The 14,328-nt window shown below is 56.8% G+C and overlaps 1 protein-coding gene across 3 annotated transcripts; it reads right to left on the bottom strand.

The window, feature by feature from the left end:
* On the bottom strand, positions 1–11,420 carry CSRNP1 (cysteine and serine rich nuclear protein 1). Of its 3 annotated transcripts, none has more exons than XM_066351190.1 (5): positions 11,245–11,420; positions 4,735–4,988; positions 3,014–3,273; positions 2,213–2,527; positions 1–2,116 (listed from the first exon to the last, which is right to left on the bottom strand). In XM_066351190.1, exons 2-5 carry the CDS (start codon positions 4,946–4,948, stop codon positions 1,139–1,141), a joined length of 1,767 nt encoding a protein of 588 aa, XP_066207287.1. In that variant the 5' UTR covers positions 4,949–4,988; positions 11,245–11,420; the 3' UTR covers positions 1–1,138. The 3 variants fall into 3 exon arrangements, with proteins under 3 accessions (XP_066207287.1, XP_066207286.1, XP_066207285.1); XM_066351189.1 differs by lacking the exon at positions 11,245–11,420 and adding an exon at positions 6,096–6,137; XM_066351188.1 differs by lacking the exon at positions 11,245–11,420 and adding an exon at positions 5,835–5,965.
* Between the last annotated feature and the right edge of the window lie 2,908 nt (positions 11,421–14,328).

The following is a 14,328-nucleotide window of genomic DNA, read 5'->3' as shown; positions in this document are numbered from 1 at the left end:
TAAAAATAGAGCCTCTTTATTGGTACCTGCAGGTTCAGGTACAAGGTGTTCCCACATGCACACAGGCTGGCAAGGCCTCCTGGGCAAGAGGGCAGGCCCAGAGCCTGGGCTTCTTGGCACAGACACAGAAAAATGAATAAATTATAGTTCTGATATTTAAGGACAATATAGAAATTATGATGTGAAATTCAACATCAGCAAATGGGCATAGAAGCCATAAGGCACCACCCCTCGCCCTGGCCGGCTGACCGCAGGGCCCAGGCAGGTGGGCGAGGCTGGAGTGCAGTGCCCAGAGGCCCTGAGCTAGACTTCAGGACATGCCGTGGACCCTGAGGCAAGCCCCGCCCTCTCGAGGTCTCCTGCTTCCCCTTCCTACCCTGACACTGATGGGCCGGGGCTAAAGGCCGTGGCCCTGCTGGGAGGGCAGAGATGGAACACAGGACAGGAAGTGGAGGGGGCCGAGCAGGGCAGAAGAGGGTTCTGGTTACACTTGGTCAGCCTAGTCCCTCGACTGGCCTGACACTGTCCCGGGCCAGCCTCTGCCTGCTCAGCCACCTGGAGCCAGGCAGCTGCCACAGCAGATACAGAGTTTGAAGCCACACCTGGTCTACACCTAAGACCAGGCAGGGCAGGGCTGCAGGACTACAAGGCAAAAGGAACCCCGACCTCAGCAATGCCTACCAGCCAGGGATGAGAAGCCTAAGCCACTTAGTCTCCAAATAAATTATGGAAATAAATTACAATCTTCACAGTCCAGAGGATTCAGCCACCCAGGGGGCTAGGGCTCAGGACGGCAGAGGCTGGAAGAGGCTGATGTTTCCAGCCCTGTCTCGCTGTTTTGGGGCTAAGAAACACCATGCCCTCCTCTTCCTGGCACACGCCATGGAAGTAGCAGAGACTGTGGGCACCGGGGCCTGGGCAGCTTAAGGGGGAAGCCCCATCCCACCCTCTTCAGCACAGAAAGTTACAAAAATAAATAATATAAATCAATCCAGAGTGTTGCATGAAAATTAGGAGTGCCCATGTGAGTGAGCCAACCCAAGGGAAACGGTTACTTACAGACCCCGGGGAGCCCCCAAATTATGAATGATACAGCAGCAACAGGGCTTTTGGGGCCAGGAAAAGGCACCCTAGTCCTTCACACAGGCACGGGCTCCACCAGCGACACAGGGGCAGTGTCCTCAAACAACTGGCTGTCCATGAACGGAACCAGGCCCTCGGCAGCTGGCTCAGACAAGCCCATGATGGATTCCAAGAAGCAGATGCTGGTGTCCCCAGGCGGAGAAAAGGCAGGTAAGGGGAAGTGGGATGCCTCAAGGTTGTCCAGGCTCTCAGACACCTTCCGAGAGGTGTAGTGAGGCCCAAGACTGTAGTCCGGCAGGGCCTGGAACAGCTCAAAGGAATCACAGGAAGACAAACTGAGCTCCACTGAGCTGCTCTGGCCGGCGTCCATGCTGGGTGGCACGGAGGTGCCAGGGAGGCTGCCTTCTCCCAATCCTTCAAGGCCAACGTTTAGGAAGCAGCTGGCATCCAGGTTGGCATTTTCGTCCAGGATGCCTGACGTGAGACTAGTGCTGGAAGAGCTGTGGGTCCAGCCAGCCAGGCCACCAGCGTCACCAGTACTAAAGATATCGGCTAGGTGGAAGCAGCTGAGGTTGTCCAGGTTCCCCACACCTTCCTCCTCCTCCTCCTCCTCCCCACCCAGGTCGGAGTCACTGAAACTCAGGATCCGCTCCAGGCTGTCATCATCCACACCAGGCTGGAAGCCAGAGCTGGGCAGGGCCGAGTGGGCGGGGCCGCCGGAGGGCTCCACAGTGCCCGATGCTGCGGAGGAATCCGTCATGTCGCTGCTGCAGCTGTGGTCTCCCAGCTCGCTGCTCACGGGGGGCTTGGCCAGTGGGAAAGTGGGGGTCAGGACCTGCCCACCGGAGCTGGGTGGGCCACCCTGGGCGGGGGCCTCCAGCTCCTCGAGGCGCTCTGCGCCCTGCTCCAGCTGCAGGCGCGTGAGCGTGTGGATGAAGTGGGTCTGAACCCGTGACTGATTAAACTCCACGCGACCATTGGGGTTCTCACAGCCCTCCCTGCAGCAGCCGCAGGGGAACGCTGTGTGGTCCATCTGCAGAGAAGGGAGAGGCACGCGTGAAGATCCCGAGGAGCCCAGAGAAGGCCCCGCGCTCCAGCTCCCCTGCCCTGCCCAGCCCGACCGCCGTACCTGGCACTTGATGCCGGCCAGGCTGCAGCTGCAGGTCTCAGGGTCACAGACCCTGTCACAGCGGCAGCCACAATCCTCCCGGGACTGGCGCAGCGCCTGCAGCTCACGCTTCTCCTCCCGGTCAATCTTCCGCACGCCAGCAGCCCGCAGCAGGGCCCGCCGCTTCCGGGCAGGGTAGGGCTGTAGGAAGGTCATTTCCTCCAACTGGCCTCCCGCCACGGCCACTGCCAACTCCTCATCCACAGAGGTGTCATCAATGGCCTCCACTGTCAGCGGCAGGCCAGCCTCCGTTTCAGGGACCCCGGTCTCTGCAAGCTGCATCCACAGGAGAGAGGAGGGATGTAGAGGCACAGCCAGGTGGTCTTAGCCCCCTCTCCCCCCCAGCCATCTCACTCAGCAAATGCTCCCCATGTGCTTACTCTGGACTGGGCATTGTGGATACCACAGTGACCAGGACAGCTAAGAGCAGTGTGCCCTCCGGGCATTTGCAAAGAGATTTTTTCCATTCATGTCATTCGCCAGTTCAAGGACAAACACCGTCCGCCCCTGGATACAGCGACCCCCGTGTCCGTCAATGCCACGTCCTCCTCCCCAGCGAGGTCAGACGGATTCAGACACCATGCCCCAGCCAGCCCCTGCAGCAAACCCCAGCAGCAGAGCCTGATCAAGCCATTACTGGCCCCATGGGCTTCTTTCCCCACATGCACAACAAGCAAACCAGTGTCCGCCCCTGACGGCCCTCCCCTTAAGGCTAGGATTTCAGGAGCTGTCCCGCTAGGGGCCTTGGAGGGGTCTCCCTACCTTCCATCGAAGCACCTCCAGCTTCTCCTCCTTCAAGCGTAGGCGTAGCTTCTCTTGTCGTGCCTGGGCTCGCTCCTGTGTGAACTCAGCCAGGGAGAAGCGGCGGCAGGCACTGTGGCGAGGGGCCATGCCCAGAGTGCAGCCGCCACGGCTGGGCACGCTGGTGAAGCCCTGGCATCGGGGGAAGTAGAAGACGGTGATGCCATCGAAGGCGACGCGGCCTGGGCGCTTCCGGGGAGCCCGTTTCAGGATGGACAGGGCTGGAAGGCAGGCAAGGAGGGGGCAGGGCGTGAGTTCTCCGTGGGGCACAGCAGAACCCCCTGCACGTCTGCCCTCACACTCCCAAAAGAGAAATGGATTCGAATTTAGGAGCTGGCCTGGCTGGGATTGGAGTTGGTAAAAATGAACGCCACCCCTGCGTCCACACTGGCTTATTGTTGTTACTGGCCGAAATGAGAGCATTGTAAGATTAAACGTCTTTCCCATCTTTTGTCAGCCAATTATAGGTCCCTTGTACAGTTTTCTATAGTTTTTTTAAAATTGATTTGTAAGTGCTCTTTATATATGATATTAGAGACATTAATAGCAATTTTCCCTATCCTAGTATAATACACAGAATTCTCATTTTCTTTGCAAATTGGATTGGCTAGCACTTCCTGAACACGTTAACAGCGGTGACAGTGTCCTCATCTTGTCCCTGACGTAGCAGGAAATGCTTCCAGTATTTCCTCATTAATCACAATCAACTTTTGGGAGGAAACATATATATATATATATATATATATATATATATATATATAGTTTTTGTTTTTTTACCATTTAAGTAGAATTCACTTATTCCTATCTTCTCTAGAAAGAACATTACATGTTGCCAAATATTCTTTCAGCATCTAGAGTAGCTCTTAGATTTCTCCTCCTCTGATACAGTCAGCTGGTAAGCTGTAAGGCTGCATTTCATGCCATTCAACAACCTTGTATTTCCAGGATAAACCCGTAGCGCTTCAGTGGTTAATGAACTGCTAGATTCTATGGGCTAAAGACCATACTTTCTTCTGTATAATGCAGATATGCACATAGTACACAGACTCGTGTCTGTGGCAGTAGAATATCAGGTGGGGGCAATTAGAGGAAAATATCTCAAAAGGCTCCTTGGGGTTTAGGGGAGCAACAGTGCAAAGCAGGGTCGAGAAACCCTGCTCCGGGGCCGCCAGCGTCAATGTGGAATCAGAATCCTGCCAGCTTGAAAAAGAACCGGGGAGAAACCCTTTCTGCTCTGCTCAGGCCCAGGCGAGCGGTAAGTGACGGGAGAGGGACCGGCCTGACAGGCCTTGCGGCAGAGAGGTGCGGGCGGGGACTCCAGCAGAGCGGCTGGAAGGAGGACAAGCCAGAGAAATGAAACTGGAACACAGGGAGGAGCTGAGGTGGGGAGACTGAGGGCCACTCCGAGGAGCCCCGTTCTCAATGCCACGGCTTCACAGCAGGGGACTCCCAAGGTCAAAGGTGAATCTCGCCAGGGCCAAGTGCCTCTGGACAGTGGACATTCCGAGTGGCCACTGCGTCCGGGAAGTGGAAGAGGTGGGGAGCCAGGTAGGGGAACGAATGCCACGGAGACATGGCCTCCAGAGCCCAGGGGCTAGCATGGCTTTGTCACAGGCCGCCGAATTTCACTTGTCGGAAGGAAGAAGGGGTGTGGCGGGGTCCGCAGGGGAGTGGGCACTCACGGGTGAAACGCGGGGTGCCACAGACGTTTCCACCAGGCAGGGGCATCTGATCCCAGGCGGCCCCCTCCTCCACATCCCAGGCTGCGGAGACTGAAGAGCTTGGGGAGCAGGGGCCAGTGTCGTGGCCCGAGGAGGACAAAGATGAGGAGGACGAGCAGAGTGAGGAGTCATCCTCTTCCAACTGGTCAAACTTCCTCTTCAGTAGCCCCGTCATGGCGGCTACAGGGGTGCTCTGGCTTCTGGGCACAGACAGCCTGGAACACGAAGGAGAAAGTTCTCAGTGGCTCAGCCATGACCAGCACCTCTCCCACTCAGCCTCCGAGGTGTCCCAGCCCTCCCGCCCCAGCCCTGAGAGCTCTGTGTGCAGGGGGCACATCCCCAGGAGGTTTCTTGGCACAAGACAGACCTCCAAGGCCCAAACCCTCAGCCTGACTGAGGCTTAGAGACTCCCACCACTCTGCTTAAAAGCCCTCCCAGGACACCACCAGGCACCTTCCCCACCACCTCCTACAACCCACCAACACACACCCTACACCAGACCAACAGATGGACTGGCAAATCTATGACCGGCCTCGATCATTCCCCGACAGGAATCCTGGGGGCTGACTCACTGGCTGGGTGATTCACCCGGCTCGCCTCTGAGTGTCTTTGTGTGTGTGTGGCTGTCTGCGCTGTGGCTCTGCTTCCTCCTCCTCCTCCTCCTCCTCCTCCTCCTCCTCCTGCCCCCCTCCCCCCCTCCAAACACACTCACAGGCACACTGCCCCGCATACACATGCCAGCTCCAGGGCCTCGCTCCAGGGCCAGGCTAACCAGGATTCGCTGGGAAACAGGATGGTTTGATGCTGGCCCTGATTCCCAGCCCCAGGACTTTCCTGAGAAGGACTTGCTCAGACTTTCCCTCAGAAACCCCCGCCCCGCAGAAGTCCCCTGCCTCCAGTCCTGTCTGTGGGATCCGGAGCCACCTAGGCTTCGTGTCTCTCTCCCATCTCCTGTTTGGTCTTAAAGTCACTTACATCTGCCCTGTGTGACTGAATTAATTTCCTATGGAAATTATATTTTTCCCCTTTAAGGAAAAAAAAACTCTTCTAGTGAAACCAACCTGCCAAGACAGCGTCCCACTCTCTCTCCAGCCTGTAGCTTGGTGACTTGGATCACCCCAGGCCACACCACTCCTGTCTCCTCTTTGAAGGTCTCAGCCCTTTGTGGGACTGCAACCAGACCCCCACAACCTGGCTGGCCCCATCCAAGTGAAGTGGAGGGGACTTGGGGCTCCTGCCTCTAAATGCCAAGGCAAGGAACAGTCCCTTCCATGGCTTGGGGATCCCCAAAGGACTCTGTCCGAGGAGCTGAGCACAGGTACCTTGTCTCTGCACATCCAGTGGCACTCAGGGCTGGGCCCCCAGGAGGTCACCAGGAGGAAAGGGAAACCAGAGGCCCCAGTGTTGGGGAGCCCCTCCCCCACGGCCATCACAGGAAATGAGAGAGAACAGGAAAAACCAACTAGAAGGCTGGCATCTCCCCTCCTCAGTTGTCCTTTCTAAACACCCCTTTCCTAAGCCTCCCACGAGTCCTTTGGTGCTAGACCTGGAGGGTGTGCCGTCAATGGGCTTACTGGATAAAATTCTTTCGAGACAGCCTCTCCCTGCAGGAACAAGAGAAGCAAAAGACAGCGCCCCTCCTTGCAAACTCTCCACGTTGGGCCCAGGGGGTGGGGGGAAGAGGACACACAGGTGTTTCCGGGGCTCCTCAATGGGTAGCTTCTCAGGCTTGACATCCCCCTCCCAGGGTCAAACCACAAACAAAAACAACCCAGCTCCCAGCTGACCTGCAGGCTGTCCGAAGAGATGGGGGACTTCATGACCCAGGCCAGGCATGCGCACATGTACACAGATGCAGACCAGAGACACTCAGACACACATGGACAAACAATACCAGGCACGCTGTCCCCACCAGTCCCGCTAGGAGAACTTGTCCTTTCCTAAGCTCCAGATGTGTCTACAGGGTACTGAGTGCCTCCCTAATTGCACATCCAAGCCTGGACCCCCCTCCTCCCCAAAACAAATGCCCACTTGGTATTTCTGCCTGGCTGTTCCCTAGAAACACAAAATTCTGCAGGCCCAATATTGAACCCCTTGTCTCTGTTCCCCACCCCCACGCGAGCCATCTGTTCCTCTTCCTGTGTTCCCTATCTTAGTAACAGCACTGCCACCCACCAAGTTACTCAAGCCAGAACCCTGCAGCCATCCCCAATTCCTTCCTCCCTGCCCCTCCATCCACATCCAGTCACACACGAGCTCGTTTGATCTGCAGGAGGCCAGGCACAGGCTCAGTAGGTTTCAGGCAGACCACCCAGCATAGGGCTCAGAACCTTGGCTCCAGAACCAGACTGGCTGCACTTGAACCCTGGCTGAGCTCTCAGTTAGCTGAGTGACCCTGGGCGAGTTCCGTGGATCAATACATGTCAAGTTCTCAGTAATCAATGCTTAGTGAATGTCATTCTACACTGTGAAGAAAAGAATGAGCTCCTCAGTACACACAACAAAGATACATCTCACTGATAGCATGTGGGGTGAAAGGCAGACGCAATACATGTGAATGAAGCTCAAGGAAAGGCAGACCCAACCAGGGAGGATACAAGTCGGAACAGTGGTTACTGGGGGAGGGGAGGGATGCACCAGGGACAGCCTTGAGGGACTCTTCTGAGGGGGGTGTGCGGTGTGTGTGGGGAGGGGGGCGGTCTGGAAATATTCTACGTTGATCTGGGTTGAAGTCTGTTCCATGGGTGTCTAAAACCATAAAAATCCGTCTAGCTGCACATGTAAGATTCGTACCCTTCATGCATTTAATGCATGTCACCTGCAATTTAAAAAGTTTCGTATCCTTCGGTCTCTGCTCCCGCTGCTACTATCCATGTCCCCTGCCGCTGCTCCTGTCCTCTCCCCACAACCATTCTTTACCCTGCAGCCAGTGTCCCATTGAATCCCGTATCCACCTGCCACCCCCATGCTCAGAATTACTCTGGAGCTCCCTTTAGGATCCAGTCCAGACCTCCACAGCCTGCTGCTGCCTCTCCTCCAGACTCGTCCTGGGACAGTCTCCCCAACCCTGTCACTTCACACTCCAGCTGAACTTGCGGCGCCCCTAACGGCCACGACCTGCTCACGTCCTGGCCTTTGCACAAGCTGGAACCCAGCCTCACTTCCCTTTGGAAATCCTCTCCAAGAGGGAAACCCTGCTCCCTCTCACTGACTACACATCTCAGTCCTTACCTCCCCACCCCGCAATGCCTCACTGCTCAGCTCCCTCACACAAGGCTGAGGGCCTCTCCGCCTGGCTGGCATTGTGCCCCTGCCTAGAACAGGGCCTGGCACGGAGAGGGCACCTGAGGACCATCGGAGGTAGGCAGGCGGGCACTCTGTATCAGGTATAAACTCACATGAGGTCTCTGGGGGGCCAGTGGTCAATGTGATCTCATGTTCCTGCCACATTTAGCTTAAGAGGGCTGGACACATGCCGCCCCCCCCCCCCCCAGACTGCAGCAGAGGTTTTGAATAAGGAGGGGTGGCTCTGAGGGAGAAGAAAGCTCAGGCTGCAGGCAGGTGCCCAAGCAGGCACCTCAGGAGGCTCCCTGTCCCCCACGAGTAAACACAGAGATGTCTAGGAAGCAGGCTGAAGCCAGACACCTTGGTTCTGCCTCGGGAGGTGTCTACAGAATGGGAACTTAAGGTGAGGGTTATAAGCACAAAGGCTGCAAAGGAGAAACAAGGGTACACAGAGGCTGTGGCCACGCTGCAGGTTTTGGGATGAACCCCAGCAGGATCTATCTGCAGACCTGGAATGAAACGAGGAATGATCTCCTTCCTGATATTCCTTTGGGGCTGGGGGAGGAGAAGGAGCTGCTCTTCCACCTGGGAATCCAGAGGCCGAGAGAGGCACAGGCAGAGGCAAGAGATAAGACAAAAAAGACTCAGCCAGAGACAAGAAGAGGCCAAGTCAGAAAAAGGAATGAAAGATAGTGGAAGAGTCCAAGAAAAGTGTCAGACAGTGAGTCAGAGGGTGGGGGAGGGGCCTCCAGCAGCTACCCAGGAATCAAGATCCTGACCGTGGCACTGTTCCCAGGGTGAGCACAGCCCCCTCCCAGGGTCCTGCAGGAAGGAAAAGCAACTCCCAGGAGCTGGCGCAGACAGAAATACCACACCCCCAGGAGCCCCGGAGACAGGCCCTGAATCAAAGAGAACCAGGCTTCTTCCGGGATCTGCCTGGGCCCTGAGAATCAGGCTGCCTTCCTGCCGCCACACACAGGAGCTGACAGACCAGGGCAAGGGGGGGCACACCTCCCCACCTCCTCGCCGCAACTATCTACATGCTCTGGCCATCCTAAGGGAATCCAGGGAAGGTGACCTCACCCTGGGCCCCCAAATCACAAAGGCTATTGGGGGGCAGGGGGCAGCACAGGGAGACCATCTCAGGGCCTCTGAAAAGTCACACCAACGTCTCTGTGCACCTCAGCAGTCCCAATGCCCCAGCCCCTACCCTGTGCTAGTATTGGGGAGGGGGCACCTTTAGCAATCTCCATCCAACTCCAAGAATCTGAAGAATGTGTCTTTTAACCTCAGAGCTCCTGGTCTAGGGTGGGTCAGTTTCCCCCAATAGCTGGGTCACATAAACCTAGGCCCTCAATAACTACTTCCTGGGAGACGGGGAGGGCACCTCTGAGCACCTGGTGGGGGGCCCCCACCAGGATTGGCAAAAACAAAAACTGCCTGGGCAGCCCAGAGAGGGCAGACAGGAAGCTTTAGCACACCCCTCCCCCACCGCTCCCTCTGAAAGTGATTGGGGGGAGGGGACAGTTCCTCAGCCTTGGCATCCAGGGCTTGGCACTGGGTAGGTGCCAAATGTTTGCTGGCTATGTGAGGCAATTGCTTCTGCAGCAGGGAAACTGCACCTGACAGTGACGGCTTCCTCCACCCCAGCAAGGCCTCCTCCTTCACTCTCATTCATTCACTCATTCATTCAACAAATATTTACTGAGCTCCTGTGGTGTGCTAAGCACCGCTCAGGGGCTTGGGCACAGGAGGAGCAATACACACACTAGGGCTGCGCCTCAAAGCGCGGAGTCTAGGACAGGAGTATAGTCAGAGTTTACAAGCCCTGTCGTGTGCTGCGATGGAGGGTTGAAGGGTAGGCAGAGAGGTACAGCTGGGGTGAACGCAGGTCTCTCCCAGCAAAGGACGTACAGGGTTCAGAGAGGGGGGGTGCAGAACGAGTGAGAGACTAGAGCCAGAGAGCCAGAGTGACGAGTGGGGAGGGGTTAGAGGGGGGAGTTGCAGAGCAGGGCTCCCAGGGCAGGCTTTAGCCTGAGGGCACAGGAAGCCACAGCAGGGTTTAAGTAGGGAGTGACAATGCCAGATTTGCATTTTAAAAAGATGGCTCAGCACTGGGACAGGAGGGGGTGTGACCGGTTAAACCTTGCTGCGGGAGCTAGGCGAGATACGACGGGACAAGGGCAGAGGAGAAAGGGGAATGGACTCAGTGAGCTCAGGATGTGGAGAACGCAGAGGGCAGTGATGTCAAGGATTTGGGAGTAGGGTGATGAGTTCGGCTCCAGAGGGCTGTGGGACATCTGAATGGAGGTGTCGCGTGGGCAGTGGAGCTGGGGAGGGACCCACTGGGTCAGGAGTGTGGGCTCTATGTGTGATCGTGCCAGGGAGGAGGAGTGACTAAGTGTGTGACGGTTGCTGTGGAGTCAGCACTTCCACAGCGCGCGCTGTGGAAAAGCCCCCGGGGAGGAGAAACTGAGGACCGGGAGGAAGTACGTGCTGGGGGAGGCGAAGAAGTGCGGGGGAGACAGCCTACGTGTGCCCCAGGGTGGCCGGTGTAGCTGAGCCCCTGACTCACAGTGGTGGCCTCAGCTTGTGACGGCGACTGACAAACAGGTGAGCGTACGACACAATCCCTCCTACCCCTCCCGGGGTCCGTGACTCACGGAGCCTCCTCCTTGCTCATCCCTCCACTCCCCTCCCTGATCCCCGCCTCCCAGGGGCGCCGGGCACGCGCCGCAGCCCCAGCATCCGCCCCCGGGGGGAGCCCGAGGAAGAAAGCGACAAATGTCACCTGCTCCGGCCACGAGAGGAACTTCTGAAAAGTTCTCCGGCAACTGGGTCAAAAGGAAACTCACCGGCGGACACGCGCACCCGTCACCCAGCCGCCGCGCGCAGCCTCGGCTCGGCCGCCACCGGCACGGAGCTCGGGGTGTCGTGACTTCTTGGGGGGCCAGCGGCGGGGCGGGGGAGGGGAGCGAAAAACCTGCACCCCTGCCTCCCGGCCTCCCCGCCCGGGACCCCGGCCGTGTCATGCAGTCCAGGGCCCGGCTGGGCTGTCCTGGCCCCCGCGCCCGCTCAAGGTGGCCGGGGGCAAGTGGCAGGGGCCGGCGGAGCAGCGCCACCTGCGCGGGGCGCCCCTTCCCCAAAGTCCCATCCAGTCCCAACCCGAGCCCCCTCGGCGCTTACGTGCCAGCCCGGCGCTCTCCAAGTCTCCCGACGCGACCCGCGTCCCGACCGGGGACGCCCTCGGCACCGCGACCCGGAGTCCGCTCGGCTGGCAGCCGTCGGCCCAGCCTCTCGGAGCTCTGCGGTCCGGCAGCGGCGGAGGCGGCGGGAGACTGTCTGCGCGGCCCCGCCCGCCGCTCCGCCCTCGTCGTCAGTGGAAAACTCCGGGGCTGGCCGCGCTGACGCACGCCCGGCCGCCGGCCAGGCCTCCCGCCGCCCCGCCCCGCCCCGCCGGAGGCCCCGCCCCGCCCGGAGGCCCCGCCCCGCTCCCCGGCGCCGCCGCCGCCGCCACCGGCCGCCCCGCTCCCGCCGTGGCCTCGCCTGGCGAGGGGCCAACTCCCCAGCTCTTCGCGGGGGACAGTGTGTGCACACCCCGCAGCCAGTGCTGGCCCCAGCAGCCCACCCTCCGCCCCTCTTCCAAGTGCAGATGCCACCCTGTCCACCACGCGTCCTTGACCGTTTCTGCCCTCACACCTTTGCTGCAGCGGGTCCTCTCTCCTGGAATGTATTTCTGTCCTCTCGCTGCTCACCAGAACCTCATCGCCTTGAAGGCCTCAGCTCCCAGTGCCTCCTCCAGGGAGCCTTCATGGAAGCCTGACCCTCCCCTCCCAGTCGTGCTACCGCTGCATTCTGGGCTCTTCCCTGACTATCCTAGATGAAAGTTGTCAGTGACCAGCGCAGCCCTCAGTATTCATTTCCTCCTTAGTCCAGGTGTGTGTGGGGGGGGGGGGGGGGGGGGAGGTGGCCGATGCTGCGTGGATGGCTCTGCAGTGGAGATGATGGTGAAGACTTCTCTTCAGCCACAGGTGTATAGGTAGAGGTGGCTGGGAGGTCGGCCTGCCCTTTACTTTAACAGGGAAGAATACTAGGGGAAAAGAAAATTGGGGGAAGCTGCGGCCCCTGTCCTTCGGGATGCCTTCAGTGCATGGAGCTGGGGAAACTGAGACAGACAGCTGAAAGCAACTTCCAGTGACTTCCCGTGCCCTCAGGTGGAAGTCTCAACTAACTCCCTGGGGCCTGCGGAGCTCGATAACCCAGCCCTGGCCCACTTCTGCGGCTTCACTACTCTCTCCTCTTGCTCCTACCCCCTACCCCTCACTCCCTTCCCTGCTTCTCCATTTTAATGTCTTTAATTTGTATACATCTCTTTTTATCTACACGTTGTGCTTGTCACATTGGTACAGCTGCGCATAGTTTTAATTCTCACGTGAGACATTCTGTTCTTTATCTCATTCAGTTTCTTCCAGCCTTACCTCTACACTCCCACCCCACACCCTTGGAAATGTTCTTGGGGCGTGTTCTGCTCATTGGCAAGAACTTCTGGAGTGAATTAAATGTCCCTGGTAAATGTGTACAGGGAGGGAGGTGGGACTCAAGGCGAGTGCAGGGCTGGAAGTGGAGGTGGACGGGTCATCAGCAACAGCTGGTACATTGAAGCCATGGCTGGTGGCTGAGACAGCTCAGGAGAGAGTTTAAAGGCTGCATAGCCAGGTGTGAGTTGCTAGAGGTGACTCAGCCCACCCCCGTCCCCATCAGACACTGAGCTACGCTCTCCCTGTGACTGCTGGTTGCAGACCTTGCTGGTCCTAAGAAATTTTTTTCTTCCATTGCCTCCTCCTTCCTGCCTCTAAATCCTCTGGCTGGGTCGTCAGGAGAAAGTGGAGTTCTGGTCCTCGCTTTCTCTTTCTCCCCACCCTCCTTCAGTCTTCCAACTAATAAAATGGGGAGCATTGGACCAGAGAACCCCCCCCACACACACACCAGCTTCAACATCCCTTGAGTTAGAAGACCCTGCCTGCTGATCAGGGAACTGGGATGGGTTGAGCATTAGAGTTCATGAGGATCTCTCAGGCTGCTTAAGTTTGCGCTGTGCTGGGCTGTGTAGTGGGGAAACCAGACCCAACAGAGACCAGGACGGGGAGTCGGCAAGAGCTGAATTGGGGGCTTTAGAGCGGGGAGCCCAATGAGTGACAAGGTTTGGGGGGCAGGAAGAGAAGAAGAAAATAAGGGAAAATATAAGAGAATAAAAATCAAATAAGTTATATTTTCTACAGAAAAGCATCTCCCTGTCCTGGGATGGGCTCGCCAGATGTTGCCCAGATGTTGCTGGTGATGGAAAACATCTCCCTCTGGGATCCCAAGTAAGCTCTTCCTGTTAGTGGGGAAATGAAGGGTCTGTTCCAAGGCAAGGAGGGTGGGGTCTGAAGCAGCATCCATCTGTGACTATGGCACATGCATAGGCAAAAACACCCACACATCCTCAGGGAATTACTGAATACTCAGTAGAGTCCAACAAATTTCTCAAACACTCAGCATCCATGGACCACCTGTTTTAGGTAAATAAAAAATTACTAGTTTTAAGTATTAAAAAAATTAAAAATTAATGATGAGTTTCCACCAGAAAGACTAAAATTAAAAGGACAAATTTTTTAAAAAGTAGCAAATCTAGCAAGACTGAGAATCAATCAGATTTATTATACATTGTTGGTGGGAGGGTGAATTGTTAGTTTTGAAAATAATTTGGCAGTACCTACTAAGGCCAAACATAGGTAAACTCTATGATTTTTTTTTTTTTTTTTTTTTGTGACAGAGACAGAGAGAGGGACAGAGAGAGAGACAGACAAGAAAGGAAAGGAGATAAGAAGCATCAATTATTTGTTGTGCCACCTTAGTTGTTCATTGATTGCTTTCTCATATATGCCTTGACCCAGGGGCTACAGCAGAGCAAGTAACCTTTTGCTCAAGGGGCCTTGGGTTCAAACCAGTGACCTTAGGCTTCAAGCTAGTGGCCTTTGGACTCAAGCCATTGACCGTGGGATCATGTCTATGATAACACGCTCAAGCCAGTACCTTTGCTCAAGCTGGTAAGCCCGTGCTCAAGCTGGTGACCTTGGGGTTTCGAACCTGGGTCCTCTGCATCCCAGTCTGACTCTATCCACTGCACCACCACCCAGTCAAGCTAGTTAAACTCTATGACCTTTTTAATTCTTTTTCTCAGCATATACCCAAGGAAAACAGGTGTTTCTGTCCACCAAAAGACACAAG

This window comes from Saccopteryx leptura, chromosome 10 (genome assembly GCF_036850995.1).
Source record: "Saccopteryx leptura isolate mSacLep1 chromosome 10, mSacLep1_pri_phased_curated, whole genome shotgun sequence".
NCBI lineage: Eukaryota > Metazoa > Chordata > Mammalia > Chiroptera > Emballonuridae > Saccopteryx > Saccopteryx leptura.
The sequence above is the reverse complement of the archived record's forward strand: the minus strand, read 5'-3'. Positions and strand labels throughout refer to the sequence as shown.